This window comes from Schistocerca nitens, chromosome 1, assembly GCF_023898315.1.
Source record: "Schistocerca nitens isolate TAMUIC-IGC-003100 chromosome 1, iqSchNite1.1, whole genome shotgun sequence".
NCBI classification, from domain to species: domain Eukaryota; kingdom Metazoa; phylum Arthropoda; class Insecta; order Orthoptera; family Acrididae; genus Schistocerca; species Schistocerca nitens.
Window position 1 is genome coordinate 521611478 of NC_064614.1, and position 24385 is coordinate 521635862.

The 24385-nt window shown below is 38.9% G+C and overlaps 1 protein-coding gene and 2 long non-coding RNA genes across 3 annotated transcripts in view; 2 read left to right on the plus strand and 1 right to left on the minus strand.

Annotated features, from left to right (window-relative positions):
- The window catches only part of LOC126253279 (uncharacterized), a 36584-nt gene extending 20455 nt beyond the window's left edge, over positions 1-16129 (minus strand). The window contains exon 1 of the long non-coding RNA XR_007545933.1: positions 15751-16129. This is a non-coding gene — a long non-coding RNA (uncharacterized LOC126253279). The remainder of the gene's footprint in view (positions 1-15750) is intronic.
- A 428-nt stretch (positions 16130-16557) lies between these two features.
- LOC126253284 (nuclear hormone receptor FTZ-F1) overlaps positions 16558-24385 on the plus strand; it is a 1090123-nt gene continuing 1082295 nt past the window's right edge. The window contains exon 1 of the mRNA XM_049954520.1: positions 16558-16862. Coding sequence (XP_049810477.1) covers positions 16736-16862 — 127 coding nt within the window. The 5' untranslated portion in view covers positions 16558-16735. The remainder of the gene's footprint in view (positions 16863-24385) is intronic.
- LOC126253298 (uncharacterized) lies at positions 17508-19151 on the plus strand. The gene is made up of 2 exons (XR_007545936.1): positions 17508-17592; positions 18911-19151. It is a non-coding gene; the product is annotated as an uncharacterized LOC126253298 (long non-coding RNA).

Sequence of the window (24385 nt, forward strand, 5' to 3'; positions counted from 1 at the left end):
CTAAGGTCCCGAGTTTGAGTCTGTCTCGTACAGTTTTAATCTGCTAGTAAGTTTCATATCAGTGTGCACTCCACTGCAGAGTGAAAATTTCATTCTGGAAACATCCCCCAGGCTTTGGCTGATTTCACAATATCTTTTCTTCCAGGAGTGCTAGTTCTGCGTGGTTCGCAGGAGTGCTTCTGTGAAGTTTGGAAAGTAGGAGACGACGTACTGGTAGCATTGAAGCTGTAGGATTGGTCATGAGTTGTGCTTGGGGTATCTGTCAGCAGAGCACTTGTCTACTAAAGGCATAGGTCCCGAGTTCAAGTTTCAGTCCAGCACACAGTTATCTGCCAGGAAGTATCATATCAGCACACATTCCGCTGCAGAGTGAAAATTTCACTCAAGGGCTACACAAATGGTTGCAGGTTTGCTTGACGCAAGGAAGAGTCTAACAGAAATTCTGAAAACCCTGAATTCATTGTTACTTTAAAATAGATGCACATTATCCCACAAAAGCCTACTTGAAATGTTCCAAGAAACAGTATTAAGTGAAAAATCAAGGAAGATATTTCAGCTGCATACATATTGCTCTCTTAGGGACTGTGTGTGTGTGTGTGTGTGTGTGTGTGTGTGTGTGTGTGTGTGTGTGTTGTAATTAGTCTAATTTTGTTTACAGAGTAATTTAAGCAGTCATTTCCCCACTGCTCCTTGCATACATCTCTCAGCTGACCCATGTTCTCACCTAATGCCATCTATCTGCAGCCCCATCCATGCCCTCCGTGCTCGCTGCTTTCATATTTCCACAGGATGTCTGACATAATTATGCAACCGCACTGTAGTGGTGGATTCATTGCCCATAGAGGTGAATTAGTTACATAATTGATTTGCCTCGATGGGCAATGAATCCACCAACTTCAGTGTGGATATACAATTATGTCTGGCCACCTGCAGGAATCTCAAAGTAACATGCATGGAGGACATTATGGGGACTGCAGATAGATGACGTTGGGTGGGAATGTGAGTCGGCTGAGAGGCGTGCTGAGATAATTTCACAGTTGTGATAAACTCTGTGTCTGGGTGGTGCAGTGGTTGATGCAACAGTCTAATATGCAGGAGATCCTGGGTTCAACTCCTCGTTCGACACACATTTTCACTTGCCGCCGCTGATTCTGCATAACATTTCGAAGCAGCTGGCATTTCCTTTCCTTTCTCTCCCCTCCACCTTCAATTTACATAATTGTATCACAGCTGCAGATTTCACATGATGTCTGTTCTTTCAGACATTTCCGAAAGAACAGACACCGTGCGTTCATATAATATTTCCCTATAGAATGATAAGTTACAAATTTTTTTCAGTTAGTTTGTTATGTGAGTGCATAAAAATTCTTGTCTCCATTGGCAAATTTAGTTTCCTTGGCTTGTAATGTTGGCACACTGATTTTTAATTTTCTTGCAAACTCACTTTTCAGCAGCATGTGTGTTACAAAATGCAAAATTTTGGGTGAAATGATTTAGATCTTTCATGTTCTAAATGATACAAAACTGTAGACGAGACAGAGTTAATAAATAAAAAACAGGTTTTTCATGTTTGAGATTTACAGTTACTTCTACACAATTGCTACACTGCTAATAAAAACGCAATCCTTCTCACTGTATTTTCCTATAAGTATGTTTTATGTTGCGCCACAAGAACAAATTTATAAACTATTTTGAATATTTTAAATTAATTTGAGAATGACTGAGTGTGTTTCAGTTTACATTCAGCTTGCCACTAATTACAGAAAATGTAGGCGAGACCTTAACAAAATTGTCTAAATATCCAGTTTCTGTACACATTTGTCTCAATAATTACCAACCTATCAAATGTTCTAATAAATTTCGTGACTCTGTTTCTGAGATGCACACCGGATGAAGTAGTGTGATCTGCCACTACATAACAGCACAATATACAAGTGTCTTGGTTTCAATTGTTAATTTAAAACCGTTACTTCTAATGACAGAAACTTTTAATGTTGATGATGATAATAATAATAATAATGTATCAACATTAATCACATTCAATTAACTAGTTTTTTTTCAAGGCATAACATTTCTGTCAATGGGTGCAAACTATAATGACAAAAAACTTGTCCACTGTACAAGAGGAATCAGATCTAGAGAAACAGTTGACTGGTCTGAAAAAGACTGAGAAATAATGAAGTGGGAATTAGAAAAGCTGACAATGTAACAGAAGACGAAAGAAATATCTGAAATTTAGCTGCAGAAGGGCATTAAGCAAACAGTGACAACAGATGAAAATTAATTTTGGACCAGAAATCAAACTCAGGTGTGCTACTTCTTGGAAATGGTCACCTTTAATGTCTCGGGTATCCAAGTGCATCCCACATGTGATCCAAATCTTCATATGCTACTCACTACAGAGTACTGCCCCCAACCGTTAATCTACTTTCTCGCAGCCTAACTGTATTCTCGCAAGGGCTCAGATACTGTTGTGCATCTCCGCTGAAATATCGTAATGCTACCATGTCCCACCCCCACCCACACACAGTCAGACATGCATGTCTGAAAGAACAGACATCATAAATACTATATAATGAAACAAAAGTACAGCTATGCTTTTGGACGGAATGAAAACAGCAAGGTTATATACAAAGGGCAATGATATACCAGTGAAAACAGAGAAACTGTCAATCCCATTTTAAATGAAGCCCAATTTAAATCAAAAGCAGGTTACTATACAGTTTTTTATATGGCTGGAGTGGAAAAGGTGGTGTATGAGATTGTTTTAGACACGTGAAATAAAGATCTAAAGTTATCAGATCTTGCAGTGCAGTTACAGAATGAGGACAGGTTATAGTACTCCTCCGAAGGACACCAATGATAAAGAATTCAATGAACAAATCAAGGTGTGTTGAAATCATGTTCTCAGCCTAGTAACATCCATTCACAACTGAGTGTATGAAAGACTCATATGATAATAAAATCCAGTTTTACACATATTTTATGCAAGAATTCATTCTTAATCTCGAGTCTTCGATTTTCACCAAGTCATCTTGGACAATGGAGCTATTATTATTATTATTACTATTTTATATCTCATTTCTGTGCCTGTTGACTATGTGGCACTTCAACTACAGGGTATTCCACACTGTGCTTCCCAGTATCATATTTACATCATAGAAGTAAAGACTGAGGACTAAAGACTGGACTAGAGTTTTTTATTTTAGGTGGAAATAAATTCAGAAAAATATTTACATCACACATATGCGAGAGTGAGATATCCTGCATGCTACAACAATTTCTTCTTTCCACTTTATGTGAGATGATGCCAACTTATTTTACTTTGTTTACAGTTGCTGCTAGATGGCTATCAAGGAATAAGGGAGCAATGGTTTCATGAAAAATTTGCTGATCATCTTCCATTACTGTATTGGAATCATCTGTGAAACTTTTGGGCTTAAATTAAATAGTAAAGTTTTTCCACTCTTGGGATGATGAAAAATGATCATCTGCATTACTATTATTATTTTCGGTACTTCACGTAATTATTGACCGAATTTAAACTTTTAACACAATAAGACAAATAGTACAGTTTGAAATTTTGTCTGGGTGTGTTTCGAGGCAGTGCAACTGATGTCGTGCAGATACTCAGACTTTTTACACAGAATCTTAAACCTTTATGAAACTCTTTCTCACTGACACCCCACCACAAAATGATGAAAGGAAAAAAGGTTTATTGCTTACTACATTTTCGCTGTTCGTGCCATCAAACTTCATCATGCATGCACAATGTTTCATTTCATTACTTTTTTTACTATAAACTCTATTTGCAACAAACTTTGCCAGCAGTTTCTAAATATATCACTTAATGTACACACAAAATTATATCATTGTGCAACACACAGTTCTTGAGATATGACATCATAAACATTATAAACATTTAGTTACCTGGAAAAACAACTTTTGCTTAAAATGAAGTGCAAATTATCCACACTATATTCATCCAGTGTCATAATGAGAGCACTTGGAATCTTTCAACAGACTAATTGTAACTTCGAACCATTCCTTGAGTTTTTCTCACTTACATGCTTAAAGACAAATATTTAAAAAAATAACTCATCTGTGAAGTAATCAGGCATTTGAAGTTGTGCTATACATGGGAGCTTGATTCTTTAAAGAATCACTGTTTAATGTTTCATACCTGATATATGATGTGGTAGAAGCAATGTTTTTAGTACTGGCATTGTCATCGGCATATAAATGACAGTTACAAAATGTAACCCAGATGAAACAAAACTGATATACACAGAGAAAAGCAGCACACACACTGAACACTGAGGGATTTCTGAGAGCAGGTTTCAGTGATGACTTCTCTGGCCTGCAGATAATTCATTGATACATAATTTCTGGCAGTTGTCCAAATGTATTACAATGGTAAATTCAGCATTTTTATTTTCATTAATAATACATCTAAATTAACACTATCAAAATTCTTGTTGGGATCCAACACTGTTAAAACAGTCACTAGATGTCTGTCCATAGCTTGTTTGATGCCATATGACATTTTGATTAATGTAAATGGCGTGTGTGGTAGTTACACAAGACTGACTGGTATTTATCATAAATATTATTATTTTTTTAGGTAGTCCATGAGCTGTTCATGAATGACGTACTCTGCGGCTTTAGGTACTGCAGATACGATGAGGAGTCTAGTCACATGATCATTTAGTTTTTCATTCTTGGGTACTGGTTGAATTAAGCTGTTTCAAATCAGTAGTGTATATAATGCTAACTGTAGATGTATGTAAGAATCAGAATAATTATGTCAAAACTGTTGTTAATCATACCTCTGCTGCTCCTAAATTACCTACTGCATCAACCGAGACTTCCAATACATCTTTCACTACTATGTATACTGAAAAATGTTTTAACAGGAACATACATGTCGCAAAGGTCACTCCTTATGGCAGACTTCTTACCACAGCTTGATATTTGCCTGGAGTGTTGAAAGCAATTAAACTGGTCTGCCTTCCCTAAGCCAAAGTTGCACAGTTTATTCCACATTTATGCTGGATTTAACTCAGTACAACAGGATGCTACTGCACACAGTTTCCTTCACTTTTTCCACAGCTTATTTTATACCTCATAAGGTTCAGTCTTGCTTATTCATCACCTGTTGTTCCACGGCCAGCCAATGAGCAGGGGCTCAATTTGACTGAATGCCGAGAAAGATGTTTGTCATAAAATATATTTGTAATTGAGACTTACTTCTAGCAGTCTGTATAGTGTACATTAAAAATATGACATGGGCCTCACACAATAGGTTGTTACTGCTGAGAAGGAAGAGGTGGGAGAATGATTGTTGAAAAGCTGAGTTAACCATTAAATGACTGTGCCGCACATACAAGAATGAAACCAAATTTTAAAGTCTGACTTAATTATTAACAATGTAGGAAAAGACAGACTGCTACTTATCATAAAGAAGACATGTCAAGTTGCAGACAGGCACAGTTAAAAGACACTTACTTAAAGTGTTTGGATACAGCCATCATCAGTAAAATAGACACGCACATGACTGCCAACTCCAGCATCTTGGGTTGGAATACAACTATCAGTCTGTCTTTTCCTACAATGTTGATATTCCTACCTGATGTTTCCAGTGTTTGATTAATTAATTATTAACCATGTATGTAATGCATAGTTTCCTTTTTTCATTCTTGCAGATAATACAGCAGTTCTGGTAGTAATATGTAAAATGCACAACCAGACATAAAAAGCTGGTTTGTTGTGCTGACAGCCTGATGTCCATCTTATCAGTTGGCGGAATATCAAAACCTTATGTATTATTGTTGCTGTGTCTTTACTTTGCCAGCTCACTTACCGAGAGATGATTGACTGTGGATGTATTGTATCACATGCTTGAACGAATTGGAATAAATCTCCACAGTTTGTTTGAAGTTTACCACAAAACATATATATAACTTAGTTCCTTTCCTACACTTTCAGTGCTATCCACAAGAATGGCTAAAACTAGGTAGTTAGGCATATAATAACAGCATCTGTCATAATATAGTACAACAATCAAACCAACTTATTTCAAGCAAATATTTCTCACTGGTTTATAATGGTGTATCACTTATTCAACTCAATCGTAATCAGTTCTTCATCCCACACTTGCCAGTAGTACTACTTATTTAATTCTGTAACCATGAACAGGACACAAAAATCAAGCAAGCGAATACTAGTAATAAAAATCTTACTCAAAACTTTATGATCAATACATGGATTTCTGCCGGAACAACAAGTTCTTGCCTCCAATGTATAGTAATTGGTCAGTTATGTGCAGTGTTATATAAAATTTTATTTTTAAACTAAAAAAAAGTGTCCTTAAAAAATTATGTTGTGAAGTATCTGTACCCGTTATTTTTCTTGTATTTGATGCTTTAGAATCTTCATCTATGCTTTAATATGATGTATCAGGTGACACTCAGACCCACTGCATACCTCTTACTTGTCCCTAAACTTCATCACAACACATATCCCTATCTTGAATGTACTGCCACTTATATAATTGTCAAATAGACCATGACTTCACAAAGATTTGTATCAGTTTTTGACTTCATTTGTTTATAGCTTTTCAAATGAAATTAAGATTCTGAAGGAAAAGTGTGATAATCAGTTAAGATGCGAAATTACGTATCAGGGAGAATAAATAAGAACGTTGCAGTTCGCTGATGACATGGTAATTCTGTCAGAGGTGGCTAAGAACTTAGAAAAGTAGTTGAAAAGACTGGATAGTGACTTGAAAAGAGATAAGATGAACACCAATTAAAGTGAAACAAGAACAATGGAATGTAGGAAGGATTTTCTAAAGGTATTTGTCTGCAGTGTAGCCTTGTATGTAAGTGAAATGCGAACACCAAGCAATTCAGACAAGATGGTGATAGAAACTTTTGAAATGTGGTGCTACAGAAGAATTCCAAAGATTAGATGGATAAATCAAATAACCAGTGAACAGGAACTGAATTGAATTTGGGAAATTTATGGCTCAACTTGACAATCAGACTGAAGCCCACCACAACAACAGGTGAAGGGACATAATTCTGTTTAAAAAGGTAATATAGTATACTCCAAACCTGACAATGCATTTTTAATGTTCTCTTACACACTTTTTTATAGCCCGACAAGAAAAATTTAAACAGGAAGCAGTCCGAAGTACTTACAGTTGTTCTAATTGTATATATATTTTTTTCCTTACAGAAACTTTTCGTACATATTATCTCTTCTGCAATTTTAAACGAAATGTGTAACACTGTTATGCACTGATAAGCAAAAGCGTTTTACAGATTTAGCAATGATCATCAGTCCAATCATGACAAGATACAACAGGGAAATTTTAAAATGCCAGACTCTACAAAATCCAATTACAGCCATACTTGTTCTTGTATTTACTGTGGGCACAAGGCAGTTGTATTCTGAATTCTGAGGCAAACTATTATTTTAATTATAAGATGATGTCTGTTAAGTTCTATATAACAACATTCAGATAAGGTAAGAGCCTGAATGACTGCTTAGTGACATTTGTGAGGCATCACTTAGTAACCTATTGTCATGATGAATTTTTCATCATTTTGGGTCGTTACAAAACAAATACTGACAATTGGGCAGATTTATTTAATCTACTAGTTTAAGATGAATACTGAAGGCTGAAATTGTAGAAGTGTACCCTTCGCTGACAGCAGAAAAATATGCCCCCTCCCCCACCGACAGTGCGACTCAACAAATACGACAAGTGTTCAAAAGAAAATAATAAATTTTACTTGTCTTCTCCAGAAGTGTAAGACATACAAATGTCCCACATTCAAAACCGTTGGGCACAATATGGTAATCCTGCATAGATGTCCTGGGCAAGGTCCGGTCACAAACTATGCTTTCTCCCTCTGGACAACATTACATCAAACCCACACTATATATAGGGTGTTACAAAAAGGTACGGACAAACTTTCAGGAAACATTCCTCACACACAAATAAAGAAAAGATGTTATGTGGACATGTGTCCGGAAACACTTAATTTCCATGTTAGAGCTAATTTTAGTTTCGTCAGTATGTACTGTACTTCCTCGATTCACCGCCAACTGGCCCAATTGAAGGAAGGTAATGTTGACTTCGGTGCTTGTGTTGACATGCGACTCATTGCTCTACAGTACTAGCATCAAGCACATCAGTACGTAGCATCAACAGGTTAGTGTTCATCACGAACGTGGTTTTGCAGTCGGTGCAATGTTTACAAATGCGGAGTTGGCAGATGCCCATTTGAAGTATGGATTAGCACGGGGCAATAGCTGTGGCGCGGTACGTTTATATCGAGACAGATTTCCAGAACGAAGGTGTCCCAACAGGAAGACGTTCGAAGCAATTGATCGGCGTCTTAGGGAGCACGGAACATTCCAGCCTATGACTCGCGACTGGGGAAGACCTAGAACGACAAGGACACCTGCAATGGACGAGGCAATTCTTCGTGCAGTTGACAATAACCCTAATGTCAGCATCAGAGAAGTTGCTGCTGTACAAGGTAATGTTGACCACGTCACTGTATGGAGTGTGCTACGGGAGAACCAGTTGTTTCCGTACTACGTACAGTGTGTGCAGGCACTATCAGCAGCTGATTGGCCTCCACGGGTACACTTCTGGGAATGGTTCATCCAACAATGTGTTAAACCTCATTTCAGTGCAAATGTTCTCTTTACGGATGAGGCTTCATTCCAACGTGATCAAATTGTAAATTTTCACAATCAACATGTGTGGGCTGACGAGAATCTGCACGCAATTGTTCAATCACGTCATCAACACAGATTTTCTGTGAACGTTTGGGCAGGCATTGTTGGTGATGTCTTGATTGGGCCCCATGTTCTTCCACCTACGCTCAATGGAGCACGTTATCATGATTTCATACGGGATACTCTACCTGTGCTGCTAGAAAATGTGCCTTTACAAGTACGACACATGTGGTTCATGCACGATGGAGCTCCTGCACATTTCAGTCGAAGTGTTCGTACGCTTCTCAACAACAGATTCGGTGGCCTCCACGCTCTCCTGACCTCAACCCTCTTTACTTTCATTTATGGGGGCATTTGAAAGCTCTTGTCTACGCAACCCCGGTACCAAAGGTAGAGACTCTTCGTGCTCGTATTGTGGACGGCTGTGATACAATACGCCATTCTCCAGGACTGCATCAGGGCATCAGGGATTCAATGCGATGGAGGGTGGATGCTTGTATCCTTGCTAACGGAGGACATTTTGAACATTTCCTGTAACAAAGTGCTTGAAGTCACGCTGGTACGTTCTGTTGCTGGGTGTTTCCATTCCATGATTAATGTGATTTGAAGAGAAGTAATAAAATGAGCTCTAACATGGAAAGTAAGCGTTTCCGGACACATGTCCACATAACATATTTTCTTTCTTTGTGTGTGAGGAATGTTTACTGAAAGTTTGGCCGTACCTTTTTGTAACACCCTGTATGCAAACTATTCTAGTATACACTGGAAAAAAGGCATGCATCCATCAAAATGAGGTGACTACAGCTGACACTAGTTAAATATCTGTTCTAACAATTGAATACTCAAAGCTATATATTACAGGTTTTGTTATTAAATTAAACCTACAAAAACCTCCTGAAATTTCAAACAAGTACAGTGTTTTTGCAGGTGTTTTAACTTTTTAATTTGAACAATCATCACATGTGTTGTCCATTATCAAAGTCTTGTGACTGCTTATGCTGAAAACTGAGGAAAAATGTAAACAAGCGAATAACACACTTTAGAGGACAGCTCTACCTTTCACTATTTCCACCCTTTCATTTACAGAGTACTGTAACTTACAAATGGTTAAGAAATTTTTTTTCTAGCCCCACAGTTCTTGGCCATGTTTATGAGTATATTGTTTTTACATTTTTACCGACTGATGTAAATTGTCATATGTGCCACCTTGCAACTGAATGGTGTCAAGAGGCTGATAAATGCATTGTTCCAGTATTTGCATGTCTAGGATGGGCTCTGCATACATGACTCCTTTCATGTGCCCCCACAGGTAGAAATCTAAAGGGTTCACATCCAGCTACTGGGTGGGTCATGTGTCTGCACCACATCGTCCAATCCATCGGCATTTACAGATGCCAAGATGCCTCCCGTGTAAATGCGGAAGTGAGCTGGAGCACCATCATATAGTAGCCACATTACCCTTTGTACCACCGAAGGTATGTCTTCAGCAGGGAAGGTAGGGTCACCTGCAGGAAGTGCAGAAGTGCCTCACCTGTGAGGTGTTTTGAAAGGGTGACTGGTCCTAAGAGGTGCTTCCCAATATCACCCATCCACAGATTGAGGCTGAACCAGTGCTGATGGCCTCCTATCACCCTACCATAGGGATTTTGCACAGCCCACAGGTAGCTTCTGTGAAGGTTGACGATATTGTCCCTTGTAAAGGTAGCCTCATCGCTGAATAGGATGGATGACAAAAGTATTATTCCAATGTACTACTGAACCCACAGCATCTACAGTACTCACAGTGTACTTAAGACACATGTTACTTAGGCTGCCATCAAACTATAGTTAATCACTTTCAAATTTGTACATAAGATTATACAAGTAGCAGAAATGTCCTTTCAGAAATCAAGCAGCCTATTTGCTATATAAAATTCAAAGGATAGGAAAAAAAGGGGGAGAGGATGTTGTAACGTACTGACAATTTGCAAAAAACATTAAATTGTCTTCTTCCTTGTCTCTTAGGAGTAAGCTACCTAATCTGGGTGCTACACTGTTCAGAACTTGACATTGTTTCCTAAATTCTTTCGACATGACCCACTGACATCAACCTACAAGGATGAAGGAAAAGTGGAAAGAGTGCATAGTGAGATAAAAGCACATGGTTGCAACACCATCCACAGAGAAGGTATACCAGAAATCCCCTGGAGGTAGGAAGAGTCATCAGACTGACTTCAGTGTGGTTACAAAAAGGTTTGGGAATCAAATAAGACACTGTAGAAGCTACCCTGGCCCAGACACTGATAGTGATTAGAAAATATTATCTGAAATTCGAAAGACTTAGGTGGAAACAACACTTTTAAAAACTTTTTGCAGGAAATACTGGAGACCTGGAACTGGAAAACACTGAGGAAATCAATCTGGAAGAGGAGGAATACTATATCTTGCACAATGTGTTCGATCTTGCAGTCAGGCTGCTAAAACCTGTAAAAGCCACTGAAGTTGATGGTATACCAGCGGAACTCAAGGCTGCTGGAGAACCAGCTGTGTAAACAACTGTTCTATACAAAAATGAGGAGCTCCCAACAGACTTCAAAAAATGTATCAAAACAAACCATCTGCAAAGAGATGTGAACAATATAGGACCTTCATTTTGGTAACACATGCGTAAGATCTTAGCCTATCACTCTAAGGTGGATAGAAGGGAGGATAGATACAGCGCTCATGGATGACCAGTTTGGTTTTAGAAGAGGTGTATGAACATGAGAAGAAATACACCTACTCGGCTTATGATTGATTCAGGAGGAAATACTAAAGAATGGTCAAGACACATATATTGCCTTCGTTGATGTAGAAAAAGCATCTGACAGGATAGACTGGTGGCAGCGTTTTAAGAACCTGAGAGAGATTGGCATAAACTACAAGGACAGAAGATGCAGAGACTGTATAGAGAAGAGCTGACTGTCATAAGGTGTGGTGAACATCAAGAAGAAGCAACTACTAGCTAGGAGGTATGACAGAGCTACTCACTGTCTCCCACCTTTTTGAGGAGATCGACAAAATGTATGATGAGATAGAAGAGATTATTCAGATAGTTAGGGGAGCTAAAAATTTAATATTCATGGGGACTGGAATTCAATAGCCTAGTAGGAAAAAGAAGAACAGGAAAAGTAGTAGGTGAATATAGACTGCATGAAAAAAATGAAAGAAGAAGCCGCCTGGTAGAATTTTGCACAGAGCATAATTTAATCAAAGCTAAGACTTTGTTTAAGAATCATAAGAGAAGGCTGTATACGTGGAAGAGACCTAGAGACACTGGAAGGTTTCAAATTGGTTATATAATGATTAGACAGAGATTCAGGAACATGATTTTAAATTGCAGGTCATTTGCAGGGGCAGATTTGGACTCTGACCACAATTTATTGGTTATGAACTGCAAATTAAAACTGAAGAAACTGGAAAAAGACAGGAATTTAAGGAGATGGTACCTGGATAAGCTGAAAGAACGAAAGATTGGAGAGAGTTTCAGAGGGAGCATTAGGGAACGATTGACATGAATGGGGGAGAGAAATACAGTAGAAGAAGAATGCATAGCTTCGAGGGATGAAATAGTGAAGGCAGCAGAGGACCAAGTAGGTGAAAAGATGAGGGCTAGTAGAAATCCTTGGGTAACACAAGAGATATTAAATTTAGTCGATGAAAGGAGAAAATATAAACATGCAATAAATGAAGTAGGCGAAAGGGAATACAAATGTCTAAAAAATGAGATTGACAGGAAGTGCAAAATGGCTAAGCAGGAATGGGCAGACGACAAATGTAAGGATGCTGAAGCAAATATCGCTAGGGGTAAGATAGATACTGCATACAGGAAAATTAAAGAGACCTTTGGAGAAAAGAGAACCACCTGTACGAATATCAAGAGCTCAGATAGAAAACCAGTTCTACACAAAGAAGAGAAAGCAGAAAGGTGGAAGCAGTATACAGAAGGCCTATGCGTGGACGATGTACTTTGGACGATGTACTTGAGGGAAATATTATGGAAATGGAAGAGAAAGATGAAGAGGGAGATATGGTAACTGTGTGAAGAATTTGACAAAGCACTGAAAGATTTAAGTCAAAAGAAGGCCTCATGTGTAGACAACATTCTGTTACAGCTGTAAGAGAGCCAGCCATGACAAAATTCTTCCATGTTGTGAGCAAGATGTACGAGATGTGCGAAACACCCTTAGACTTCAAGAAGAATATAATAATTCCAATTCCAAAGAAAGCAAGTGCTGACAAGTGTGAAAATTACTGAACTATCAGATTAATAAGTCACAGATGCAAAATACTAACACAAGTCCTTTACAGAGGAAATGGAAAACTGGTAGAAGCAGACCTCGGGGCAGATCAGTTTGGATTCCGGAGAAATGTAGGATCACACAAGGCAGTGCTGTTACTATGACTTCTCACAGAAGATAGGTTAAGGAAAGACAAACCTATGTTTATAGCATTTGTAGACTCAGAGGAAACTTTCATAATGTTGACTGGAATACTCTTTTTCAATTTCTAAAGGTGGCAGGGGTAAAATACAGGGAGTGAAAGGCTATTTACAATTTGTACACAAACCAGAACGTAGTTACAAGAGTCAAGGGGCATGAAAGGGAAGCAGTGGTTGAGAAGGGAGTGAAATGGGGTTGTAGCTTATCCCCAATGTCATTCAATCTGTATATTGAGCATGCATTAAAGGAAACAAAAGAAAAATTTGGAGTAGGAATTGAAGTCCAGGTAGGAGAAGTAAAAACTATGAGGTTTGCTGATGACATTCGAATTCTGTACGCGACAGCAAAGGACTTGGAAAAACAGTTGAACGGAATGAACAGTATCTTGACTGGAGGATATAAGCAAAATGAGGATAATGGATGTAATCGAATTAAATCAGGTGATGCTGAGGGCATTAGATTAGGAAATGAGACACTTCAAATAGTAAATGAATTTTACTATTTGGGAAGTAAAACAACTGATTATGGTCAAAGTAGGGAGCATATAAAATGTAGCCTGGCAATAGCAAAAAAATTGTTTCTGAAGAAAAGGAATTTGTTAGCATCAAGTATAGATTTAAGTGTCAGGAAGCCCTTTCTGAAAGTATTTGTATGGAGTGTAGCCAAATATGGAAGTGAAACAAGGACGATAAACAGTTTAGACAAGAAGAGAAAAGAAGCTTTTGAAATGTGCTGCTACAGAAGTATGCTGAAAATCAGATAGGTAAATCGCATAACTAATGAGGAGGTACTGAATAGAATTGGGGGGAAGAGAACTTTGTGTTATAACCTGACTAAAAGAAGGGATTGGTTGGTAGGACACATCCTGAGGCATCAGGGGATCACCGGTTTAATACTGGAGGGAAGCGGGGGAGGGGTGGGGGGTGTTAAAATCGTAGAGGGAGACCAAAAGATTAACACAGTAAGCAGTTTCAGAGGGAAGTAGGTTGCAGTAGTTAATTGGAGATGAAGAGGCCTGCACAGGACAGATTGATGTGGAGAGCTGCATTAAACTATTCTTTGACCGAAGAGGAAAACAACAACATTGAGAGGGCAACAGACGAAGCTAGGGAGAAACTAATGGCTTAGGAGGAGTTAGAATTCATGGCAAGAAAACAGACATGCTCAGATTTGCTGATGGCATCACTGTGTTAAGTGAAGATGCAGAACAACTAGAAGTGATGCTGGTTCATATGGAAACCACACTTAGATCTTCCTATAATATGAAAATTAATAAATCAGATCATGGAGGAGACCAGGTTCACCACCTATACTGCTCTGGGAGCCAAAGACAGAAATGGATGGCAAACTACTGCTATCCAAACTAATGGTTTAAGACATAAGAAGAGTTCATTTCAACAGCGTATGGTGATATATAGGCCTAATGCATACCCTATAGTAAGTGATAAATACTCTAAAGTCTGGCCCCAAAAGCAGAGAGCCAAGTAATCCTACATTTTGCTCTTCTCACCACTTGCTTGCCATGTAGGCCTCCATGTTCTTATACTTCAAGTCATAAAAGTGTGTGAAAGAAGTTTTTAGGCACAGCTTCATTACATGACATATTCATGTAGCTTCATTACATGCCGCAGTTCTGCATTCCACAAAAATAAAGGAAAAAGTTCAAATCTAAACTGTCTGAATATCTAAAGTTCATGACACAATCTGGTACAACGGCAATTATAAAAGAACTAGTAGTTCTTGGGGGGGGGGGGGGGGAGGGGGAGGGAGGGAGGAAGGGAGGGATCCTACAGTATCATCGCTTAAGTGGTGCTTAAACAGATAATCACTTAACTGAGTTGACAAAACAAAATACAATGAATTAAGCACTATACATGGTAATGGATTTGTTTGCTCAATATTAATTGAATGTCAGTCAACTGTACTGATCACACATTCACAACGAAAGTACACTGCATACAGAAGTATGTGGAAACAGATTTTTCCTGTTCCACCAATGAATGTAATAAGCATTGCACATAACAGTATCCACAGAACATTGCAAAGTTCTGTGCAACTTAATCACTTGGAAGTACAGGATGCACATACAGGGGAAATGGTACATTGTATTTATTCAGGAATAACAGAAAAGTAAGATTTTTTTTTTATATTCAGTAATTTAGGATGCAGCAAAGGGAGATACTAGACACTTGTTTCTTGGTAAATGAATGCTGTTTTTGTATGATGTGTTACATCTTTCAGTTTTAAGATGAGGTATAGGCCTACTATACAAAAAAAGCATCTGTTGTTTAGTTAATGAGCTGTACATAACTGATCTTCCAATAAGGAAATGACATAGAAACTTCAAAAGCCATTAATCAAAACTAGAGAAATATACATAATTGCAATTGTTGTCTCAAAACTCTTCGCAGTGTGTAATTACACAGTGTACCATTAAAATTAAACATACCTGAGTATCAAAATAATAAAAGTGTGGCCTATAACCCTACTTTTAGGTCAGTTATGTTCGTTTAGTATATACAAATCTAACCTGATATATTGAAAGGCGGGTACTAATTAGAGCGCTGGACGTTTTGCATTGGGAACGAATGTCTTTCCAGGCTGTTCTAGATGTTTCAACCACTTTCACAACTGCAGGCACTCACAACTTTAACATTGTAATCACGTAAACAATGAAGACCTCGATTTACGTCAGAAAACTAATCGACATACGTTCGGAAAATTGTGTAGTTCATCTATCTGTTGGAAACACTGTTGCTGTAATTTCTTGTTACTGTAGAAAAATTATTCGATTTGATATCCTGTATTAAACGATATGGTGATTAGTTTCGATTCAAAACTCAAGAAAATCGTATTTTTAGCTACCCACACAATCCTTCATAACCAAACCTGGTTTCTCCTCACTAGTGAAACGCGCCGAGTTACGAAGTGCCCCAACAGATAGCTCTGCAAATGCTTTTCGGTAAAATATTACTATTCTAGTCATTCAGTGACCTATTTAACAATACCAATTAAAATTCCTTAATCAAGAAAGTATCTGAGCGAAGTCTTCGTTGAAAGTAATTCTCCTATGCCGTTATGTCTTGTATCTGGTGCTGTAATTTCACTTTTCCTCTTACTTACGTTTTTGTTGGGCATCTCCGGACGAGCATTAACTTCGCTCAGAATTCAAAATTTACTTTACGTATAGGTTTAATGTGGACCGTTATGGAACACTAATTAATTCTGGAAAACCCAGATAACTGTAGGAAAGACATACAATCGTCAAAAAGGAATGTCAACACAAATTAACTGCGTTATAATAAAGGAGCTCACTTGACTTCGGAACCATGTCTGAATGCAAAGTGTAAGTGAAGTGTCCTAGAGACCTACATTTATCCTCTCTCCACTTTTTAAAATATTACGTAACGAAGAATATTTTAGTGAAAATTTTGCGTCGGAGACATTTTTGAGAGCTTCCTGAAGCTCAAGAACAAGAGAACGTTGTTCAACATAGTGCAGTTACTGGTCAAAACATGCATGAGGAGACTGCTACTAGGCCTATGAGCGTTCCGAGCTCCGTTGCCGCTACGACTACACAGTCCACAGCTACGGACCACAATTCAGCCGAGCTACAAGTGTCATATTCTTCAAGCTCTGCAGGTAATTTCAAGATCTCTCGTAAACCTTGACGCCGTGTTCCACAGTAGTCCGTCCTATTTAATTTGGCGGTTCTCTGTCGTGACACCGTTGTGAAATTGTTTACAAAGTGACCTGTTCATAAAATGTCTAATTAACAAGTGTGAGTACTTTTATGGATATTTGGGTATCTTGCACACAGATAAACCGAAACTTATAACAGCTTTCTAGGATATCACATTTCCAGCAGAAAAACAAATGTATAACGGTTGAAATAATTTCTTAATTTACGCAACCACATTTTGAAACGAAGTCCTGTAAAGCAAAACATTTGCACGTACTATGTGTTGTACTTCTTAGTGTGTACAAACGCTAACGAAAAGCAAAGCCGGAACTGGCCATTTGAGCGTGTTAGTAGGACATGCCGTGCGAAAGGAAGAGTTGAGGCAGGTTATGTGACTGCGCGAAAGTGGTTTCTTTCAGCGAAAGTAAAACGTTCATGTCCTTCGATATTACATCAGTTACTTTCATTGTCACGGATCGTAGACATTAAAAACAGCTTGCGAACTGCATAATCAGAGCGCTGTCAGCTACAAGCATATGCTTAAGTCTTATCAGTGAACGTTTTATCTGCAGAGCGCAAATGTGGCACAGTATAAAACTGTGCCATTGTGTTAGTAGCATGCGATCAATTATAGGTGCAAACAACTCTACATCATGCAGCTGTACTGGTAATATGTTGCTGAAGTTTGAGGTATCCCTCTTGATTTTAACAGTATCATCACAAAAATAAACTGTAGATAGAAAGGACAATGCATAACACACATCAGCTTTGCATTTGTGGAAAGAAATAGTGCGATTTTCTCAAGTGTCGAACTAGTAGAAGTCATCTGCGCATGCGTTGCTTATTAATTTTCTTCGTGCATTCCGCATATTTCACGAAATCACACTGAATATGAAATGATATAATAAGGATACCAAAGCTTTTCGTTAGTCCACACAAAAAGGATATTGATATCAATATACATACATTTGCCATTCCAAGTGGGCGTGGAAATGAAGATGCTTAGTAAACTCGTCGTGTAAAACGCCAAAAGAAAATCAGAAGTGAGCAAGTGTATAGGTCTTGGAATTTGCTTTGCAGCAGAAATTTATCGTAACATTTCAGCTGTATTAGAATGCATGGAATTTGTATTATTGGAATGAAGTAAACATACAATTATATTAGTGTGCAAACAGAAGAATTGTGTCACATGATATACGGTACGAATCCAATTTCGCCTTTACGATTGTATCGTCCAGAACGTCAGAATAATCATCGAGATGTGACGACTGTAATTATTTCAGTATTATTGGTAATAAAAACATCGAGCTGCCTGTTTTAATTTGCTAAGATTGTTGTACTTTATCGTACCTCCTTGGTGGTGTTTTGTTTTAGACGGGCAATAAAAAATACAGTTTCCATTCCTTCGTGCCGTCATGCTATTTGGCACGTCGTCGAGCGTGTAAATGTGTATGAAATCTAAAGGTCACTCACTATAAATCACATGTAGATTACCGTCAAATGTACTCAGTAATTAACGTGCGGATGTGGTATTCCTCTTAGATGAATGATTAGCATGTTCAGGAGAACTATATATAACGCTTTTAAGACTGTTAATTTGAAGACAGTCTCCAAACATTTGAAGTTATACAAACTATTTGCAATTAATAAGTATTTAAAACTGCTGAAGGCGTCTGCAGTTAGTGGGATTACAGAAGTAGCTGGAAGTCTGTATGTCGGAGAATACGAAATAAAAACTGTTTGAAATACAGTAATGTTGCATGAAGCGTGCCGTAAACGAGCCAAATGTAGGTAGAAACGTTTAGGAACATCACACCCACGAAATATTATATATATTTACACCGTTTAATGTGTTTGAGATGTGTTAACGCAAATGATTATAGCGTGTTGGTAGAGCTTGCCATGACTTTGTTGTGTGTTATTTTGGCTGTAGCAAAGAAACAAATGTTAAGTTTTACTGATGGCCCATGAGTCATCAACAGCGATGCAGTCTTGCTTTTTATTTCAGGTACTGATTCCTTCGCCGCGTTAATGCCGATTGAGTATGTTTTACTGGAAAATTTGTTCATTCGAAGGCATACGAAGTCGAATGATTGAGATTATTTCCAAAAAGGAGCTTCTGCCCAGATATTTTATTAGGTCAAGTGGATGTGCAATGGAAAAGTTGAAGCCACTGTTTTGGATCATCCGCCATTGTAGTAAATGCCATAACCAGCAAGTTTCGTCAAAAATAAATGGATAAAAATGCTTTACCAGTGTTTTTATTTTCTTACCGCTAAGTGGTTAATCTAAATAAACCTTCACACTCAAAGAGATCAGCGGAAATTATTTTAATGTACATAAACCAGTGACGTGAATTATGGTTTTATTGACGAGACGGCCCGTGAAAGAGGTGTGGCACAAATTAAAGCAGTAACAATAGATAAGTAAACATTATGCTCAGATCGCACGTGGATTCCACGTGAGACTACGACGGGAGCAGCAAGACAGCCACGTGTTGAACAAAGCAGCGTAGTGCGGTTGCCACCTGTTGAGTAGCCGCGTCGCTGTTACGCACACTCGTCCCTGTGCGTTAAGATTGTCGAAGTTTTCCTCTTTATTGGTCTCGTCAATAGAAGATTATAAAAGCCAGCGACTGAGTTATGAAGCATCACATTGCTCAGAATATAACTTAGTGATTCGAGATATTTAGTCTTTGAAAGAAGGAATGGTGGTAGGTACAGTTTTTCTTGAACAATTACACTGTGGCGATGAGCATATCTACGTCTATATTCCGCAATATGCGTACAGTATGTGGTAGTGAGTCCTTCTGGTGTCACTGCCATTGTCCTCCCTTTCCTGTTCCACACACAAATAGTGCGTAACAAGAGCAACTGTTGTATCGGCGTTTTTAATCCTCTGAGAGCTGAACGTGCATCGATAAAGTCATGACGACGTTTGTTTCCTCCTTTCAATAACCATGTCAGTTACCATCAAAATATTCTATTCATTTACACATAATTTTGTCACTTGCGCTGACACTCATATTTTGTTTGATACTATCTTCAGATGATAGAAGCGGTATGAATATCGGTGTGGTTTATTATTCCAATTCCAAGAGCATACGTTCCTAAAAGAGCCAACCAACAAGTTGTTTTCTACATATGTGTCACGCAAAAAGACCGTAAGGTAAAAATTATATCTATTCGAGCTCATACACCTTTCGTTTATGTGTTCGTCGTCCATCACAAAACGCGGCAGTTTTAACGATGGTACAGCATGCAAATATACACAAGGTCAGCAAGCAAATTGAAACATGAAAGTTAAATGCACAAATAGCGTAAAAATTAAGGGTTGCCCAACTAGCGGTAGCAAGCTGCACTTAGGTGCACGAGAAGGTGCAAAGGGGGAAAATTGGGGATGTGCTGGGCGTAAGTGAGACGAAATGATGCCAGTTGAACTAAGGAAAGTCCTTGTTGGATGCCTCTTTGCAGGAAAAGACCTAGAGGACGGCCTAATGGAAGATGTTTTGAGGACGTCAAGAAACAAGCGAGGAAAGCTTGGATGCTAAAATCTGAAGATCGTTATGTATGAAGAGGTCTGGAAAAGACCTTTGCCCAACACTCGATGAATGGCTGATGATGATAATGTTGTTGATGATGATGATGATGATGATGATATGTACCTAATAAAGTTATATGCAAGTGACAGGTAGCAGGTAATTTGTAATAAATCTGAACAGACAAGTTTCCAGCAATACTTTTATGTCCCCACTGCTCTAGTTTCTGGGATTTCACTTCACTATTATTTTCTGTGTTGTATTCTTAAAAACCTGTGACTGTAGATAAAATATGTGCTGTTTCACATAAATAGGCTTCTATCTGTTTCGTCTGGAACCGAGCGACCGCTCCGGTCGCAGGTTCGAATCCTGCCTCGGGCATAGATGTGTGTGATGTCCTTAGGTTAGTTAGGTTTAATTAGTTCTAAGTTCTAGGCGACTGATGACCTCAGGAGTTAAGTCGCGTAGTGTTCAGAGCCATTTGAACCATTTGAATCTATTTGTTTCCAGAACATGGTTGATGCAGTCAGCGCAGACAATACGTTATATATATACTGCTTTCTTTTTTGCTACGACTGCGACAAAAAAAGCGAGCACATCGTTATGGCGAGACCACATTCATGAAAAAATAACTAACTCCCTGGTGAAGAAGCTGAGCCGCAGTGAATCCTATTCTTGCGGACGTACATGTCTCCGAACCGTGTTTGGAAATAAGTTGTTAAAAAAAACTTGGTTACTGAAGAATCGTTAATGCACTGACGAAAATGGAAATAGCCACACCGTGAAGCAGCAGCTCGATATTTATCAAACTTTGTGGGTCTGTTCATCACGTAACGCGTGGTAAATGATTAAACTTTCGTTCCATTCAGAACTAGCGTTCGTCATCAACATGAGTACGAGGTGTGGCCACCACAGGCAAGTATACACACTTCAATTCGTTGTAGCTTGGAACCGAACAGCGACCTAATGTTGTCTTGAGCAATTTCGTGCCTTGACTGAAACTCGTACAGTGGCAGTCCATTAGGGTTACTGGGTCGAGGCTGGTATGAAAGTATACGTCTTCCCATCACATCCCAAACACGCTTTATGCGTGACAAACCAGAGGACCGGCAGACCAGTTAAGGATCTTTACATCCCCCAAGGCGTTTGTGGCGTGAACTGCAGTGTACAGTCTTGCAGTATCCTGCTGGATTATGTCATTTGATACACTGGTCGTGAAAGGTATGGCAACAGACTTTAACATTCCTGCCACATACTGGCGAGCATTCAGCCTCCCTTCAACAATTATCATATCAGTCCTGTTGTCAAATCCAATAGCTCCCCACACTTTGATTCCAGGAGTCAGACAGGCAGGGGTCTTCAAAAATAGCTGCTTCCAGTGATCATTGACCAGGTCGTCTACCGACATGTTGGCATCCATCTGACCTCCACGAGCAGAGGTGAGACACATCTCGGAACACCACAGAATGCCACTCCATGTGCCAGTTGAATCAAGTTCTATAACACGCACGTCTTCGTTATTTGTGGTATGGTGTTATCGCTAAACGACTCATAAAAACCTGAGACCTCAACCCAGCTTGTAGTAAACTATTCGTGGTCACATTCACCCTGTAATTGCTGCCCGGATTTCAGATGTTGCCATCTGTTTATTCGTTAGAGCCAGTCGAAGAGTTCTATGACATTCTCGGTGCGTTATTTTCCTGAAAGACCGGTGTGTACCCTTGTTGCCACGCTAGCGTCCTAAGTCAGCCTTGACGCCACTCGTTCTGCAGCACTGCAGTCAAAGTCTTTGCAACCTGTCGACATTTTGCTCACGTGTTGCGTGTGCCAATTTTTCGACTTTTGCTAGTCTCCGAAAGATGGCGATAAGCTGCACACGCACGTTCTGTGGGCCTGCTTTATTGCGACGACCGCCGCAAAAGCTTAGGTGCCGTTAGAGAAACCTAACAGCCGTATTGAACTCATAACTATTCTTCTTCTGTAGGATTGCCCTTTTTCTTCTTCTCCGTCAAACATTAGACCATTTGGTCCTTTGCGACTTCTTGATCCATTCATCTTCTCTTGGGTCTGTCAATGTTCCTTCTTTCTGTAGGGGTGTGCTGTAGCAGCTTTCTTGGAACACGTACATAGCCCACTCTTTCTACATGCCCTTTTTTCCATTCTTTTCTGTATTCCTTACCCTTTTCATTTAAGTTATAAATTCGTACATTCTTCTGGATGGTCTCATTTTTTAATCTTTTTCTTCTTCTTATTCCCTGGACTGCTCTAAAAAATCTCATCTCGGCTGTTATATCTTCTAGAGTTCATAGCCACTTTTCGCTTCCATATAGTCCAGAGGTAACTACCATAACTTTATTAAATTTTAGCATGGTGTCCTTTCGTGCTTTTCCACTAAGCGTTGTTTTGATGGTGCCACACTTTATACAGAATCTCTTAATCTTTTTTTCAGTCTCCACTTCGCCGAGATACGATAAGTCACAATCCCAGAATAAAACGGTGTTAACTCGTTCAATAGTTTTACTTTCTATTTTTTTACATCTCAAAGGTTTGTGAGCCTAAGAATGTCATGGACTGGGTTTTACTAATCGAATTACTTAAATTATGTTGATTCACTACTTTATCCGCTACTAGAATCGGCTAGTCAGCAAACATAACGGAGTGTTTCCTCCTTTGAAGCTTTCCTCTATATTAAATGTCATAACCCATTGTTTCCATTGGCTCTCAACGTCGTCAAAACACAGTGTGTTCGGTAATTTCCGTTACAAAGTTCTATTTTGAATAGGAACCCATTCCTGGAAACGTACCGTTTCCGTTCTACGACGGTTACTGGTCAGATGCTTAACTCATCCACTTTTCCTTGAGTAACTAAATTAGGCGTGACGCAGTACAATTATTAGGTAACAATTCGAAAGGAAACACGGCGAAACATCCATTTATTACCAAAGCGCATTTGTTTGTAACAACACTTAAACATTATGTGTTTACAGTATTCCAAAGCAAACAAGAACACATTATACTGTATGCAGAGAACAGTACTGATGGATTACAACAGCGGCTCAATGGGCGACCACCGACATTGTTACAGTCTTGGACCTACGAAGCGTTTTGTGGTACACACTCTCCATCCCCTGTGGTGTCTCTTCAGTTTCTAGTACAATGGCCAGAATTCGTGCTAGCAGCTCTCGGAAACGGAAACAGTACGTTTCCCGACATGGTTTCCTATTCAAAATATTATGTAGTCACTCCCCTCTTTAAGTCCTAGAAGTTTATAACGGGAATTTCCGGACACCTTGTCGTTGATGAGAAGACTGGTTTGATGCAGCTCTCCATGCCAGTCTATCCTGTGCGAGGCTCTTCATCTCCGAATAACTACTGCAACGCACATCTTTCAAAATCTGCTGACTGTATTCATCTCTTGTGGTCTTCCTGTACGATTTTTACCACCCACACTTCGCTCCAATGATACCTTGTTGTCTCAGAATGTGTCCTATCAACTGATCCCTTCTTTTGGTCAAAGTGGGCCACAAATTTCTTGCCTCCCCAATTGCATTCAGTACTTCTTCATTAGTTACGTGATCCACCTAATCTTCAGCGTTCTTCTGTAACACCATATTTCGAAAGCTTCTATTCACTTTTTATCTAAACTGTTTATTGTCCATGTTTCACTTCCATACATGGCTACACTCCAGACAAATACTTTCAGAAAACACTTCCTAACATTTAATTCTATATTCGATATTAACAAATTTCTCTTCTTCAGAAATGCTTTTCTTGCCGTTGCCGGCCCACATTTTATATGTTCTCTACTTTGGCAATCGTCAGTTATTGTGCTGCCCAAATAGCAAAACTCATCTAGTACTTTAAGTGTCTCGTTTCCTAATCCGATTTCCTTAGCTTCACCTGATTTAATTCGACTACATTCCATTATCCTTGTTTCGCTTTTGC